General features: G+C 48.0%; 1 protein-coding gene and 1 long non-coding RNA gene across 2 annotated transcripts in view; one reads left to right on the forward strand and one right to left on the reverse strand.

Moving 5' to 3' along the window:
• LOC119405928 (adhesion G protein-coupled receptor L1) overlaps positions 1 to 17,034 on the forward strand; it is a 215,663-nt gene that overhangs the window by 112,976 nt on the left and 85,653 nt on the right. The window contains exon 3 of the mRNA XM_049419326.1: positions 13,875 to 13,981. Within this exon, the coding sequence (XP_049275283.1) occupies positions 13,875 to 13,981 (107 nt within the window). The remainder of the gene's footprint in view (positions 1 to 13,874; positions 13,982 to 17,034) is intronic.
• LOC125759893 (uncharacterized) overlaps positions 1 to 17,034 on the reverse strand; it is a 148,585-nt gene that overhangs the window by 101,476 nt on the left and 30,075 nt on the right. The window lies entirely within an intron of this gene.

Consider the following 17,034-nt stretch of genomic DNA (forward strand, 5'->3'; position numbering starts at 1 on the left):
TTCTTTTTTTTTTAATTTTTTTTATTCCCTCGGAAATGTCTCTCCTCAGCTTCCTAGCGAGAATGCCGTCAGGCAAACTGCGGGGTCAATCTTGTGTGCGCGTGCACGGGGTATAGTTCCATTCCTTCGCGTATATATATGCGTATATTCTTCAATGCGGAAACTCAAGATGGCGAAAAAGTAGCTCTCACTTTGTGTACGCGCCCGTCAGCGATAAAACCGTATGAGACGAAAACAAATTCCGTTCTCGCATGCGGCAGGGCTGCAGCCGCGTTTTCATTTTGAAATTCCGCGCTGGCAAGCCACATATTTCACGCAAAATGGAGCCTTCAAAAAAAGCAGCGCGTGTCACGTGCGCCTCCCCCCTCTTTTTTTATGGTGCGCCTATATATCTACACTACGCACATATATGAAAGACGATCGTAAAGTATTCGATATATGTGTGGATATATCGCATTTGTGTAAGCTTCGAGTCAATGTTTTCGTACAAATACAGTATGTTAACTAGTGCGCGTTGCGAATAATTTGCTTTCTCCTAAATTTCTGACGTGGGCGAACGATACAGCTCTGATACGGCGAGACGCAATTGGTTGGATCACTCGAAAGCGGTGCTTTGGCAGATCACGCGCTGCGACGTTTCCCCCGCGTTCGTTCTGTTACACGTCTCGAAGCACGCAAGAAATAAGTAAGCGTCGATCTCGTACTTTTTTTTTTTTTACTCTTCCGCACTGGCCTGGGCGACGCAGCGAAGGGAAAAAGAACTTCTCCCAAGTCTGACGTATATCGTTATAGACCAAACAGGCAGCAGCAATATCGCCTCTCAAATTGCTCCGATGCGTGTCCGCGTGACGTCGGGTCGATATGGGCCTATGCCGCTGTTATTTCTCCGTGGTCGCGCCACTCGGCCTTTCATTTTATCCCCGCCCGCCCCCTTCCCAGCTGCGGTTCTTTTGTGGCGCTGTTCATTTCACGAAATGGAGCCTCCTGGCGAGCTCTTGGTCCGCGGCGTAAGGCGACTCGCTGAAGATCAATTTGGCGAATAAGATGTGTCTCCATTTATAGAAAGAACTCGGAGAAGGCGTAAGCTGGAGAAAAGGAGGAGGAGGAGGAGGAGAGATAAGAAGACGCGTTTAGAAAGAACAACGGGACATCCGGGCATCGCCGAAAGGGGAAAAAAATAAGAGGAGAAAAAAAAAATACGAAAGATGTCTGTGCACGCCGCTTGTGTTCGCTTGGGTGAGGCGTTCGCGCTGCTGAAAGGGTCGCTGATGAATGCTCACATCATGATAAGAATTTTCTATTTTTATCTGCTTTAAGCAATGTTATGTATGTGTACGATGTTATCCGCGTGCGCTCAATGTTATCTCCAGGAACAATGCTGAGCAGATCATGACGCGTGCGACGTTGTCGTTACAGGAAATTCGAATGGTGCGTCAGCACTGTTCACATTTTTTTAGGTATGCGATTTGTTGTGAGTCTAGCCGAAGCCCTAATTCTAAAGGTTGAAAGTGTAAAGGCCTTCGGTTAATACGACGAATTTCCGCTGCTCCTATCTCGAGCACGCTTCGTGTTCACCTTTCACGCTCGCGTCAGTTTTGGACTAGACAGGAGCTTCGCTTCGGCGTCGCTCGCCCCTGCGTTGCACAATCCCGTACGGCGACGATTAACACGAAAAAGAGCGCAGCGCGTTGTTTTTCCCAGTTCCAAGAAAACAGTATATCCTATTTATTTCGACATACTGCAGCCTCGGAGACCTATCGCGGAAGTGCACAACAGCAAAATATGCGCGAGAGCCGAACATCGGGCAAAAAGTCGTTTCGATTTTACTTTGCCTAGAAGATGCACCTAACTCCATGAGCTCTGTCTTCGCTCTCTTAGGAGAGGCTCGTCTCGCGTCGTTGTTCGTACTGCTGCTTAGGGCATCAGTGTTCGATCCTCGTTAAGTTCCCCGTACGATTTGGTTAATATTCTGAGTAATCAAAAAGGTGGACCGTGAGAAAAGGACACAGTGGACAAATACGCCATAAGGACAAGCGCCGACTTCCAACTGGATACAGCGACGCGCAAATATGTATACAGGCCATTCCCATGCCGTGCCGTCTAACCCCGATAGCACAGAAACGGGGACATCTTAACTAGCCACTCAGGCGCGCCTTGACCTCGCGTTGCGCTCACGTTTCGTTCTCTGGGCTGCTCTCGCACTTGGCGTATGCACTTCTCCCTCTAAATGCTTTCCAGAACCGTCGAACTGTTTACAAGCTGAGAGAAGCGAGAATATTCATCTTGGCTCTGGTTTTTGTCCTGTCGCTTTCCCCCCCGTCTGTCTCTGCAGATAAACTCGGTGTAGGCTGCGCAACGGATGCGCCTACCCCCGTCAGCCGCCTTTTTAGGTAAACACTGAGCGATGATCGAGGACGACCGATAGCGAGCCCGACTTCGCGAAAGCGCGCGCATGTAACTTCGCGCAGCCGAACCGAATCTCGTGAAAGCGAGCGCTCCCACTTTGTTTATCGCTATTTTCCCCTCGAACGCTCATTGCGCTTGGCAAGTGGAGGCGTTCGGAAGCACGCGTGGCCGAGACCCTGTGGAGTTAAAAGGAAAATGCGGCCATTGCAGTTGCCATGACTCCTCCTTCTAGGCCAATGTCTCGACTGTGCCGCGTTTCTCGGCGGCGGTTCACTTGGGAGCATTGCCTCCTCTTCGGCTACTCTGTCGCGCTTCCGAGAGGCTCGCTGTCACTGGATGCCTTTCTTTATTCAGAATAACTACGTTTCCAGCTGGACAGTCCCGAAAAAAAAAAAAAAACATTTTTGAGAACAAGTAAGGAAAAAGCAAAACAAAAAAGGCCTCTTCTACAATATTTCTCCTGCATTGGTGGTGCTGTTCGGACACGCGTGGCACCCTCCTTTGGTTAAGGAAGTCGTGGGGGTCGGACGATTTCGCTTTGTATCTCTTTCGTCTCGCCTTCTCATGGAGTGCCGCTTTTGAAAAATCACCCACGGTCGAGTGTAGGCGATGATTTGTCATCCTCGATCGCCAGACAGACGACGGCTGTCTTCATCGGAATAGACACTCGCGCTGAAGGCGATTTTGCTGGTTCCTTCTTTTAAATGTAAGCGTTCCATTTCGCAAAAACGAAATTAATTTACGAGACACTGCAGAACCTGTTCTCACTGAGCGCTGAGTGAAATGATCTGTCAATGATAATAAACCTTCAGTTCAGCTCGGATGTCGTTGAGGTAGGCAGAATGAAAGAGCGGGTTGGTTTTTCTTCCGGTTTGCTTTCTCTGGCATCAGTGGATGGATGTATTTGGATGATACATCGCGCTCCTCTTCGTTTTCAAGAACATCGAAAAGTCGTGGGCGCGAAAGCCTCTGGGCGTCGGCGTTCTTCGTGCAGTTCTGCGGAAATTGTTTTAGGCGCTGCTGATTAGAGTGAAAATTCATTTCGAAAACCATTGCCTTCCCGGGAGGGCACGCAGTCGATAGCACGAACAAGCTTCACCGCACTGGCGACGGTCGTTCTTCCGCAGGAGAGTGCTGTTAGGCCTAAACTGCTGCCGCTGCCGGCTTCCGCAAGCCGTGACAACGATACGCAGATAGCCGTCTCTCGGGCCACTCCCTCGCTGCTGCAGCGATGGTCCGGCTGACAGCCGCAGCCACTCGATCTATTTTTCAAGGAGGCGCGCACCTCCGGCCGTCTCGGACGCCGCCCGCGCGATAAGCATCTCGGCCAAACAGATCGCCGTGAACGCTGCCCTGCAGCGCCATGGCTTCCCCTATAGGCTTCCTGCTCACAAGGCGCCTCGAACGTTGGTCCACGGGTGGTCTCACGCAACCCGGACTACGGGACGGTGTTACGTCGATTGGCGAAATGCGGCGTCTATATTTCTTCGTGGCAGCCTTGTCCGTCAACATTGACTTTCTGTACGGTTATCTGCATTTAAATGGGCACCGAAGTCAGACATTACATCGGGTTAGGCAGGCAAATTTTTCTTTAAGAAATATATGACCACTAATTTCTTCACGATAGCATAGTTATTATAGAAGAAGCGTATGTGAAAATTCATTTTGAATTTGGCGCCCAAACTTGAGCACCCGAACGTCACTGTGACGTCACGAACTACATGTTTATTTTTTTTCGTTTTTCTTTTCTTTTTTTGCACTTAAGCCACATTGGTCTAATGAAGCGTTCTGAAAATATCTACGTTAAGTTCTTGGTTCCAACGGAACACAATACGAATAATTTTAACCGGTAAGCCATTACGTAGGCCCTAGTACACGCCGTGAAAAGCTGTGACGTCACAGCGAGGTGGCACGCGAAGGCGACATCGCAAGCTGTAATTTCCTTGCGTTTTCTCGCTCACCAAGCGTCATCTCGTAGTAGCAGTGGCGCTTTTCGTGTTGCAAAATGGTAACTGACTAATTTAAGAAAAATCGTTTTTCTCCTTAGTGTCCTTTTAACCTAAGCGTCACCTATTGCAATACTACAGATGCGCTTTCGTAAGTACATCCGCCCGTAGACGATCGCAATCGCAGTATAGAACAGCGTAGCCCTGTAGACCGTTCTGCGTGGCAGCGCACTCTTGCGCCGGACTGTAAGCGTGTTAGAAAAACGAAGGCCGTCAGGAAGAAGCCGTTCCGCCTTTTTTTGTCTCGGTCGCCGGTGCCATTTCCGGAAGACATTCCCTTCAATTTCCGCCAAACCGCGTTCGCTCATACGCGTACACGCGGAAGAAGAAGAAGAAAACTTTGGCGCCCGCGACTGAAGCCGGCGACAGCGTCTCCTCTTCCGGTTCGCCCTTCACGGTGCGTTGTCGCAAAGCCTCCCCGATTGGACGACTGACATTCGTGTAGCTTCTTCTTCTCGCGCTACACTCGACTTTTGTATTTTTTTTTTACCTTCCGGGGCACGCCTGTCAGCTGCGCGAGATTTCTCTCCCCATGGCTCCTGTTTGTCCCGCTCACTCCGGTGGAGCATGCTCCTCGGGAGGTCAGCCTTGTGACGCGCATCACGACCGTTTGTGTTGCCGTTCGGTTATTGCGACGGCCGGAAAAGCCGTGTCGGTGTTCTTTCTGTTTTGTTTTTCTTCGATAATTGACAGCCTCTTGCAAGCAATCATCCCTCGTTCCGTACGCTTCTGTATGTACCAGTGACTTAACCGGGGGGGGGGGGGGGGGGGGGGGGGGGAAGAGATTTGGGTATTCCACAATTCCCCCAAATGCTTACGTTTTGCATGCGTATATACACGCGCGCAAACACAAACACATGCACGCACATGCGTATGTGGGTTCGTACCCTCCCCAGAAAAAATATTTCTGGCTACGCTTCCGGCACGCACCATTTCAGCGTCGATCTCGTGCACGACGTTTGGCGTCACGAAGGCTTTCACAAAGCAAGAGGGCATCTGCTGAATTCTTATCTTGAGTCGACACATACAGTACAGATAATGGTCAGCAAGAACAGTGTTCCCATTCTTCAGCTGTCCTCAGTTGTAACCATCAATAATAAACTCTAGAAAGGACCGTCCGTATACTCACTACAGATACCTCTCCGCTGCAACGTCACCGAGAAAACAGGTGTGCACACCCTTACTCAGTCCGAGATCGATCGTTTCTTTATTACGCACTGTCAGACGGCTCCTAATGAGCGCCGCGTTAATTAGAAACCAAGGTACCGAAGTATAATGTCTCACCTGAGTTAATGACGTCGTGAAAGCATTCAAGGTCGTTCTCTGCGGCGTGAAAAACAACGGTGAAGCACAAGGTGTGAGACCGTGTGAATGTGTCCGTGGTGATCTCGGGAGCACTAAAGACAGCTGCCATGCATTCAGAATGAAACTTCAACATGGGCGCAGAGTATCATAAAGTTTGGCATTGTAAGTTCTGAACAGACTTCTGGTTGGGACTCGTTGGCGCAAGTGATGCCGCATTCAGAGAGGAAAAAAGAAGCTCAGATTTCGAAACAATTGTTTTACTGGGTCAGGATCATCTTACACGACGCTCAACTTCAGTTAGTGTGGCCTTGCGAGGACCTTTTGGACAATTTGGCATTGTTCCTGTGTCGAAGATGGCGTCCGCCCTAAGCGAACGTGATTGCATGCATCGGCGCATAGCATTGTGTACAACGCCGTTATGGCTCCCGCTCTGTATTATCGCCTTCTCACTTACTTCATTTGTTAGCTGCTGTTGCTCTGAGAATCTGATCAGTCAGGTTAACAGTTTATGGTTTCAGGGAAACAATACTATTCTGCTCAGTTTTTACCTAAGTTCAACCGTCATGCTTTACACTTTATAATTCCCGAACTGCTGACTCGCATTCTTTCGCACGAAAGGAGTTTGATATCGGGTTAAGCTCGCTGTACTCACCGTTCCTGCAGCGCGTTATCGTATTAATTTTGAAAATTTTAACTCAGGTTGTATCGTTGTTGTCAGTTCATGCTTGCTCATATTTTTTTTTCTCCCTTAAAGATATTCTGAAACTGAATGACAGTCCAGGCTTGTCTCGAAAACAAATTCCTTTAATGTAAATTCTTGCTGCAATAATTGCGAGTTGTCTTTAGAGTTGACATTGTACAACGAAATATGTACCTCGCATGAAGCGAGTGCTGCCAGAAAAAGCGTGCATCAAAAGTGGAGCATAGAATGCGCACATAGTGGACAACGTGACGGGTTCCAATTGAAGCTGTACCCTTTGACCCACAGATGTCATCTGAACAACAGCTGTCACGTTCTAGTGGACAGCCTGACCTTCGGTGACCCCTGCCCTGGCACCTATAAGTACTTAGAGGTGCAGTACCTCTGCCTCATAGGTTGGTTCCATTCACGCAACTGCTCACCGTCACATCATCATCGCCATCGCCATCGCCAGTGCTTGCCTCCTCGGGTTACCCAGTTTCGTGGCGGGGAAGCTTCGAGCACTAACCTCTATCTTCATGCCGCCCTTCTTTCTGAGTATAATACTAACCACGCATTGGACGTCGTCGTTCTTCGGTGCGCGTTCCTTTATGCACTGTTCTAGCGCACCGAATAAGGGTCATATGAGAAGACTTCAGTTGAGAAAATGGCCACGCTGATAGTCGGGCACAAATGTTTACGGGACGAGGCGCAATAATGCGAATATTCGTTTTGTTTATGCGTGACGCTACCGATATAATCAGTCACGCTGTAGTTCGCAATACTTATTAAAGATGAACGCTTGGATTCGGGGCTATACGTACAGGCTTCGGGGGAATATATACATATTTCTTTAATAAACATTGTATCCTGCGTGCTTTTGTGGCTGACGTGCCCCGCAATACGTGCAATGACAGTGGCGATGCGAAAAACGCTACGACTCCTACTTCGGGGCAGGAAGTGCTATGTTTTAGCGGTTCGCTGCAGGAGGAGCGGAAAGGAGTGCACGCACGATTGCGAAAAAAGGCCTGAAGAAAACCGATTGTGGCCGAATTTTTAATGCTTCCGACTGTTCTACCTGAAGGCCGGAGTTCCGCGGGGCCACCGAAATTGTAGTTATATTCTTTTATTGTTATTTTTTAAATGTGAAGCTATACGGCGGAGATGTTGCACCCACCAGCATTCACGGTCAGCCATGTCCGCTTTAAAACAGCAGGTATACAGAAATGGAGGCGTGAACCGCGGTCGTTGATGGGCGTCGGTGCAGCGAAGGGTGTAAGCGAACGGGTGACAAAGCACTGTTGTGCCATGCGTGTAATGGCAGTCCACATATCAGGCCCTGCCCCTGTCCTCATCGATACGGGCTCCGGTGTCCCCCACCTCGCGGGAAACTGTCCAACATTTTTGGCGCCCAATGGCGACTAAGCGGCCCTCCGTATCGAGCCATCTGGACCCATTCGGACCCCTCGTTACCTCGTTAAGCGCTTCGGCGAGTGCGCGTTCATTAAAGCCAACGGCGGCCTCTAATTCCTTTCGACCCTGCAATAAGCCTCTGCAGCAGTGCGCCTCGTTCCCTGACCTGTGTTCGTTACAAACTACTACGCAACGCTGCACGACAGCGCCGGCTTATAGGCCCGGTGGTGGCGGCTGCAGGCGATTAAAGCGCGCCCGTAGGCTGGTGGCGATGTTTCGCTAAACAGGCTGCAGCACCGACGCGAGTTCTCGGATTAGCGTCTTTGCCAGAGCAGAAACAGTTGCCGCGGCGAGGCTCTGTCCTCGCTGCCTGATCGTGCGCGAGTTCTGCTTTCGCGCTCGTGCTTGCGTTCGTAAGTTCCGCAGCGCGCTCGGGATTCAAATTATCTCGTCGTAACTGGAAAACATAAAAGTAAGTGAACTTGGCGCTGTTCTGGCCTAAAAAAAACAAAACAAAAAACAAAACGTAGTGTCCACGCGTGCTCAAACTGAGCGCAGGCCCGCTGGTACGGCATCAACAGCACCGTTTCCCTCGAGGCGCAGGAGCGGCTAATTTTGCCAGTCATTTGCTGTGCTTAGCTGCTTAATACGACCAATTGTGAATCACTCGGCGGCTCATCGCGCTCTATAAACTCGGCGCTGAGTACAGGGGTAACAGCCAATCGAACACACTCGTGCCCGGAACGAACCTGCGATTATAGGGTGGAAATCAAGATGACGAAATGACGAGTAGCTTACAAATTCAGCTTTCTAATCGATGAAAAAATAAAGGTTGACAAGCACTGAGCGCAAAGGGCTGCTCGGGAAGCATGTACTATACATTGGCATCGCTTATCCGGGGAGGGACGTTTAGCTTTCAGCCATGCATTCTCCTCGTTTTCTCTGAAATTTGCAAACGTACTTGCGTTTTTCCTGTATAAAGCAAAGATAAAAACACGTGATCTGGTTGTGGGCTTCTTTGGACGGGGATTTCATATGCAAAACAGGAGGCAGGCCCCGCGAGTTTCCCTTGGGGTACGACTACCCTTTTCTTCTTCTTCGCCCCCGGAAAGCAGCATGAAAGCTCGTTTCTAGGTTTATGAATGGGCGATTGGGTGGAGCAAACGCAATAAGGACACAGGATACGAGGCAACGGCGCAGGGTCGCTCTGTGTGTTTTTATTACTGCGATTATCTCCGTATTATTGAAGTAGTGAAAGCAATAACAAACGGAACATTTGCTCCTGGAAGTTGAGATGCACAGCTAAACCTGCGGGCTGCACAGACGACCCTTGGTGACCGTGGTGTTTGGGACGCCTGTTTCAGTGAGCGCCGTGTTTCAGAGAGACGGCGCTCGTGGCAAAAGGCGGGGCTATAGTTGAATGCGTTACATTCGGTGCATTTTCAGCGCGTATACGAGCAAACAAAAAGAATTGAGGGCAGAAAACGGTTGCCTCTTTTTATCGTGTTAATTTCTTCGTGTTTACTGGCATGCGATGAAACTGCGTTAAATGTAACGTATATAGTTTGTTCTTTCTATGGTGTCATGCTTGAGACGGAGGCCATAGCGAATACTACATCGAAGACGCCGATGTGCTAATATTTGGCACAATTCAAACTATCACGTCTCCTGTTTAAGTTCAGTTAAAATTAAATTAGTAATGGGGGCGTTGACACGACGGACGCAATAAAACGAACATACCGCTTGACTTGGCACGCATTGCTTTTCTATGACCACCGCGTTACATTACGTTCCTTGCTTTAATCACCAGCGCTTAGAAGGCAGACATCAGCCGATGCGCACTGTGCAGTCTATCGCAGTCTAATTCTAACTGGCATATCAATATCAAAGCAAGAAAAATATGCATTCACTGTCGCAGTCAGTACGCGCATGTATGGCATTCAGGAAATAGAATCGCGCGAGCATCGGTCGAGGGAGGAAGATGCGAACCCCGAACGCTGCTAGAAACCCGCAACCTTTTGGAGCGTGCTCGGGCACATTCCGGCTCGTTTGTCTGCACAGTTGGGCCGCGACTGGCTTAATTTGCTGGAAACGGAGGGCTGGCTTTTACGCGAGGCGAGCCGCAGTCTCGGAATCCTCCAGTGGTTGCACGTTGTCGGGGTGACGCGCGGTGCGACAGCGGAGGGAGAGCTCTGACACTCCGCCGCCGGGCTCCGAGTGCGGGCTCCACAAGTGCCGCGGAACTCGAGCCGCTTTCAACGGGCGAAGGGTTTGCGGGGGATCTTGCGCCCAAATCCGGGTTAGATTTGTGCGCGGCGCTTTGTCTACGAGACCACTTGTGGCGGGATTCGGCTCAGATACTTGCGGGTTGACGGGGCTCGGCTCTTCCTTCCAGCCGCCAGCCCCCCCCCCCCCCCTCCCCTCGCACTTCGCTGGATAAATCGCGTCGTCTCGTGCCAGCGTAGTCGATGCGACAAACATTTTCCTTACTCGGGAAGCAACTTCGCTCGCACGATGATGCGGGAGTGACTTGCAGAGTGGCTGAGTAGAGAGAGAGAGAGGGAGTGAAACTTTATTCAAGGGATAGGGGAAAGGGGGATTCTGAGCAGACATGCTTCCTCCTATAGGTCCTGATTCAGCTCAGTTCGATCGGGAATGCATTACATCACGTAAGGCTGAGCTGGCGCAAGCGGAAAGAAGTACGTAACACAGCAGGCAGTTGGGGCGCAATCTTGTACACGTTCTGTGACAGAACGGGACGCGAAATCACGGGAGAAGAACGAGAGGGAGCAAGCAGCCAATAGGCGAGCCGAGTGAATCCAGAAATGTTTTCAGCGCATGAATAAATATAGAATTACTACAAATGAACATCGATATTGAGATGCATTGTTTTTAAAGCTTCAAATTGAAGAGCGCGATGACTTTAGCAATTTGTTTGTGTTAATGCCTCGATTGGAGGCTAGGTGGTGTCACAATTTCACGAGACGTTCGGTGGGAGAGAGAGAGAGAGAGAGAGAGAGAGAGAGAGAGAGAGAGAGAGAGAGAGAGAGAGAGAGAGAGAGAGAGAGAGAGAGAGAGAGAGAGGGTTGTCCTGGTTGCCATTTTCGCAAACTATCGGCGTGGGATTGGGTTAAGCCGGACACAAAGCGAGCTAATCAGATTCTCCGGCACGAATGCTTACGTTCCGATCCAATCCAAGTCGTCCGGAAACCGTTGTGTATATCCGTTCTATTGGACGGAACGGTGCCTCTGTCCGTTCTGTGCCCATTCTTTTCCTAGCACGCGACAAAAATTATCGACAGCACGGTATTTTCTGGTTGCCGTTCTCACGTATGACCGTCAGACGAGCCTCGACAAATCCCGTGTGGCGCGATAGAACGTTCTATCACAGAACGTGTACAAGATTGCGCACTTGATGTATGCCGCTGTCCAGCCGCTCGGAACGATACTTGTTGTATAGTCGATGTTGCGCGAAGGGTCAGCAGCGGCCAGTGTAAATCCGGCCTCGTGTTCGCGAGAAATTCTTGCGATAAGAATGTATGTGAATAATTGAGCCATACTGTCAGACATATAATTAAGCAGCCGGCGGGGAGGAATGAAGCGGAAGATCCATTGTGCTGACCTCTTATATAGGCATGAAAGAGGAGCGTCCCAATGCAAGTGTGTCTCTCTTTCTGCGGAAAATAACAGTGCAAACCCAGAGCCTGTCTTGTCAATACGTGCCTGTGTACTGTTATGCTCTTCACGTGAAACATGTATATAAGCAACCCGTCAATATTTTGGATCTTGCCGAATCACAAAAGGCCGGGATTTTAACCCTTTCTCTACTGAGTTATTTGGTGGCAAACGATGCAGAAATACACATTTCTTTTTTATTTGCCTATTTGATTATCCGTGTCTTGAAATAACTAAAAACTCATAAGGAGCCTCATTCGCAAGATGCACGTAAAATATTTTTGTTTTCGAAACGACGGAGAGTCTGGCTTCACTGCACTGCACCACCGAATGTGCCCTAACCTCTCCAGTCTTTGGTGCTGAAAATTTCTGAAATTTAAAAAATAAAACGCAGGAACAAGCGGGTCCGCGAAAACGGACCTTGGGGTGGGGGTTTGTCACGTCCGCAGCCGATACCCGGTCGTAGTCAGAATCGCATAATTTTTTTTTATTTTTTTAATTTTATTTTGTACAATACTGCAGACAGTAGTCCAAGCAGGAGAGGGTGTACATAAAGAAACACACAAAAGGGAAAAAAATCAAACATTACAACGTAGCATGGGTGATGTGGATGGTAATGAATTCGCATAATTCAAACAAAGTATGCTAATATGAGTAGTCGCTGCCACACTCGCAGGAGAACTTCGGCAAACCAGCAATTTCTTTTCTTTTTTCTGAACGGAGCTCTTGCGGGCACGTGCGCGCAGCTCGCGCACAGAGGAAGACGCCGCTTTTCGGTTACCAGAATCAAGTGCTTTCTCGACCAAAATGCATGCTTTGAGCGCCTCTTTAAAATTTTTTACTGCGCCATCTGTTGAAGCGAACGATAACACAGCAAAATGAATCGGAGTAGCTTAACTGCGGCGCCCTCAAATGCTTGTTTCATAGTGGACGAGCTGAGCTCGTCTTCGGTCTAGGGAAGGGGTTAACACGGTCTGTTCATTCCAAGTACTTCCACCTAATGCCATTTTGCTCAACTTCACAAGGTATACAGAGCCCACTTTGGCGATATCAGAGATTAACTTAACACAGTCGTATTATATATATGTTTTTTCTTTACTTTTGCTTTTGTTAAAGGGACACTAAAGAGAAACAATGAATTGGTTTAGATTGATAAAGTGTGCTCGGAGAACTCTTGTGTAGTTTATTTCACCACCATAGGTTTATTATTAGAGGAGAAAACCAAGTTCAAAGTTTCATTTTTAAATATCGCGCCGAACTTTGTAACTCGTGACGTAAAATACTTCAAAGAGCATTTAACGTATTTTGGCGCCACTGGCTCGACGAAATTTCCACAAACTCGTTATGTCAAGTCTCTGGTCCCCGCAGAGGACAATGTACTTCGATTTAACCGATTAGGAACTACGTAGGCCCAAGCAGGCGCCGTCAACAATATGTGACGTCACGGCAAATGGTGCGGGAATTCCAAGGTGGCGTCGCCACCTGTATTTTCTTTTTGCGCGTTTTCTCGCTTATTAAGCGTCTTCGCGCAGAAAGCGTGGTATTTTTTGGTATCGTGGAAGACTACTTTACTAATGCGAGAAAAATCGTTTTGCTCTTTAGTGTCCCTTTAAAGCGTAGAGTTGAAAGATGAGGACTCCCGGTTGCAGCATTCTTTTTCTTTTTTTTTTTCGCATCTGCACGCTTTGAATGCTCCATGAGCGACAGTTACATTACTGCGATATCTGTTTTTCAAGCGGGGTTGTCGACTTGTAAACATAATGCTTAGCTTTTTTTTAAATTATTATTTTCTAGTTTGAGGATATTCGGCGTAATTTGTGAAAGCTATACGCCTTAAAATATGGCGTAACGAAACACGTATACATCATTCAAGTCGGCTTCTAAGGATGCCGTTTTTTGTGTGTCGTTTGGGCAGTCCGGGCGAGCCAGTAGGCGTAACTAGAGTTACTATATATGCTACCTTTAGGTAGCAGAGTTGCGCATGGGTCCGGCTAGCAACCACAGCTATGCGGTGAAGTCGCACTCCCTTTTTGCAGGCGACGTGCCTACCGTGTCGCCGATTAACCTGTCGGGTGTGTCGCAGGCCGGCGATAAGCATTGGCTGTCGATGACTAGTGTTAATTCAGTTCGCTGCAGCGGCGGCGTCGAGAAATACAAAAAATTCGCCCGAGCGTCAGCTTCACCGCAATGCATGATTGCTAGCGGCGTTTGGAAGACAGATGCGCACCTCTGCTACCTAAAGGTAGCATATACAGTAACTCTAGGCGTAACAACAACGCTCACGCTGTGTTCTTCACCGCAGTGCGTGTCGCGAAACACTGGCGTGTGTTTGCTGGAACGCTGTTTTTTTTTCCCCTTTCTCTCCTGTTCCCTGTCGTTGTTCCCGGAAGCTGCGGTATGAGGAGGAAGTGCAGTCTTCCGGCGTCCACCGATGTGTTTGGCGACCCCTGCCCCGGTACCTACAAGTACCTCGAAGCGCACTACCAGTGCATTGCAGGTACTACGGTGGTCTCTCTGCGAGCACTGCGCTGTACTGCATCCCTGCTCCTTGGCTGAATGCTGCCGCGGCGCCCTCTTCTCCTGTCTGCACCATTTCCTTTGCCTCGACGCATGCTTCACAGAACCAGTCAGTCTGGTCGAAGTGACCGCAATGGGTGGGATCAACCGGTGGGATCAACCAATGGGTGGGATCAGTAAGGTGTGCGGCTTAAGCCATTTCTACGAATGCGCGCAAATTGTCCTTAAAAATTTGAACAACAACAAATCTCGAATGAAAAAAAAAAGAGTTTTTCCTTTGTCGCAGTATTTGCGGAATTTTAGTAACGTCATTGGAGGGGGTGCGGTTTACTGTCGTCAGGCAGAAATAAGATCAAGAAGCGCGAATTAAAGCGTGCTCTTATTGCGGCTAACTTGCACCCAGAAGGCGAGGCAATATTTAAGTGGCTGTGCCGAGAAAGATGTTCGGCAGCCGAGTGCAGTTGCACTGATCCCGCCTAGCCATTATCTATTGTTCTAAGCTACGGAGAGTTACAAGACTTGGTATTACGCGGGTGCTCCCATTGGACACGCCTGTGCTCACGAAGTTTTCTGCTGAGCAGGCGCTCCTTTCGTGACTGCGATAACAGAGATCGTTAGGTGATGTGAAAGAATAAATCAACGCGCGGGTGGTAAAGGTTGTGGTGCATCTCATACATTCTATAGCTTCTGCAAAGACGTGCAACTAGTTCAGAGCCTCTCGTCTGAGGAATTGCTTGCGTCTCTTGCACGTTGGCCAGTTTTGTGGTAAACTTACGTGATGCTCTAACGGCTTGGCGAGGGGACATTTTCGAGTTTTGTTCGATACACAGGCAGCGGTATATAGCATCTAATGCAATGCACGGTGTTCTGCACCTTGATGCATGGGACTTGGCATGAGACATTACGAAGCGAGTCGGCTCCTGTTTTTATTTGTTTTGTTTCTGCATATATTACTTCACTGGATCGTCTCGTTTAAAGTGTCTCCCCCGTGGAGCCTTTGTCAGCCGCCGACACCCTTGTGCGAGGCGGCTTCTTGCCTCTTTCTGAGCATCCCCGTTAAGAGCTGGGCTCAAACGCAATACTGCAATTCGCAGAAATGTAAATTCCTTCTTTCCGGGTGCCGCCGTAATGTTATTCAAATTCCAGTCGCTACCGTTTTCGCCTGCGGATGCCAGATTTACTGCTGTTCTTTCTAACAGCTGAGCTGTTTAAAGACGCGCGTAGTGTTTGACTAAGTCACTGAATTAGACAGTTATTACTGCTGTTGTGACTATTTTTATTGGTAGATATTTTTGTCGTTGCGTATAGTGCATGTTTTCGGCGCCACCTTATTTCCTGCAATATTGCCCACGTGTTCTTTACGTGTGCTGCAAGGTTGGCTGGTTAGGTTGCCTTTCTGAACGTGACAACTTCATTTTGCCGCTCGAGTAGCTAGCATGGAACTAAAAGTCTGACGACCTACAGACGAGTGTTTACACCGGCTTATAGACAATTATATTTTTATTCGAGGCTGTTGCGATCTTGGGCTTTTAGAAGAAATGGATCTGTTAGCTTTGTATGTCGCGACATCAAATTAACGAGCTCATGAAACGCCGAATACACCCGTATTCGACCGTTTTGATGTGCCTGAGTCTATCGTTCATTTAGTTGTTTCGGATACAAAAAGGCAACGTCACAGCCCAAGATGGCTTCACTTGAAATGCACCCGTAAAAACATCGCGAATTATGCATAATTGAAGCTGACTTCTTGAAATCAAAGGAGTTTCGAAGTTAGGTTTTCATTTGGTGACATTTCTGCGCGAAATTACAGAAAGTTTCTTATCGGGTCAATCGAAAGCTTTATCTTTTACATAGACACAATACAAGAGAGTAGATTTAGATAGCTAACAAACGTTAGTTTCTTTCTCCAAGGCCAGCCGGATGCATTCGGCCACCAGCTGAGCTTTCGGAGTCAAGATTAGAAGGGGGATCGGGTGCACCTAGGTTGACTTTAAACCAATGAATTAGGTTGGTCTACTTAGGTAGTCGACTTTGAATTTAAACGCAGTGATGTTCACTACTTCTGATATGAAATGAAAACTTTATTTATGTCGTTATAATGTACAGAAAGAGAGTGTACGTAAGGGTAAACACCTCACACAGCTTCTTGAGAAAAACCCCATCACGCACCAGACGAGAGCGTGGCGAGAAAATAGTTTAGCCTTCAGCAGCGAACAGAAATACAAAACAAAACGTATCTAAACACATTCTGAATATTGCAAATGTGCAGAGTAAAAATACGTACAGTAGGGATCAGTACGAACTGAGAACAGAATGTTCAAAACTGAGAACAGTCTTCGGGCATTCCTTAGCATTTGTTACCAACAATTTCGAATTCGACATAAAGAAAAGCGAAACGTACAGAAACAGAGTGAAGCACCATCCATTAATGCAGGAGTGGTAAAACACTAGTTAACTTATTTTTGGTTATTTCTTCTAGTGAGATGTCATTCAGGAACAGGGGCTTGATTGAATTCTGCACACAGTAAGACAAGACGGTGTAGACCGAACGGTACAGCGACGTACATTGTGACTTTGAAGCATGAGTAGTGTAAACATTGTAATAGTAATCTTGTACGTAGACATTAACCTGAAGGCGTAAAGGTTGGACACTTGAATGACGTTAAACTCAGAATAATATTTTCCTGTGTGGGGTATGTTAGCCACTTAACTTATCGCACGTTTCTGAGCAAGAATAATCTTCGTTAAATTACGCCTAGCACTTCTGCTCGAGACAGTGTGACAGTAAAGTATTGATACTAAGAACGCGTTGTAGATTAATGGTTTAATTCTTGTTGATAACAGATATCTTTGACGACGTATTACTTTGTCCATTTTCGATCGTACGTTATTAATTTGGGCACACCATTTAAGCGATTCCGAGAAGATTACTCCGAGGTGCTGCGAAGCATTTCAGTGTCGTCGTTTCCAAACTTAAGCTTTGATGTCTTTTAGAACTTTGCGCTTTTTTTTTTTTGCTACCTGGAGTAAGGA

This window comes from Rhipicephalus sanguineus, chromosome 9, assembly GCF_013339695.2.
Source record: "Rhipicephalus sanguineus isolate Rsan-2018 chromosome 9, BIME_Rsan_1.4, whole genome shotgun sequence".
In the NCBI taxonomy this organism is placed as follows: domain Eukaryota; kingdom Metazoa; phylum Arthropoda; class Arachnida; order Ixodida; family Ixodidae; genus Rhipicephalus; species Rhipicephalus sanguineus.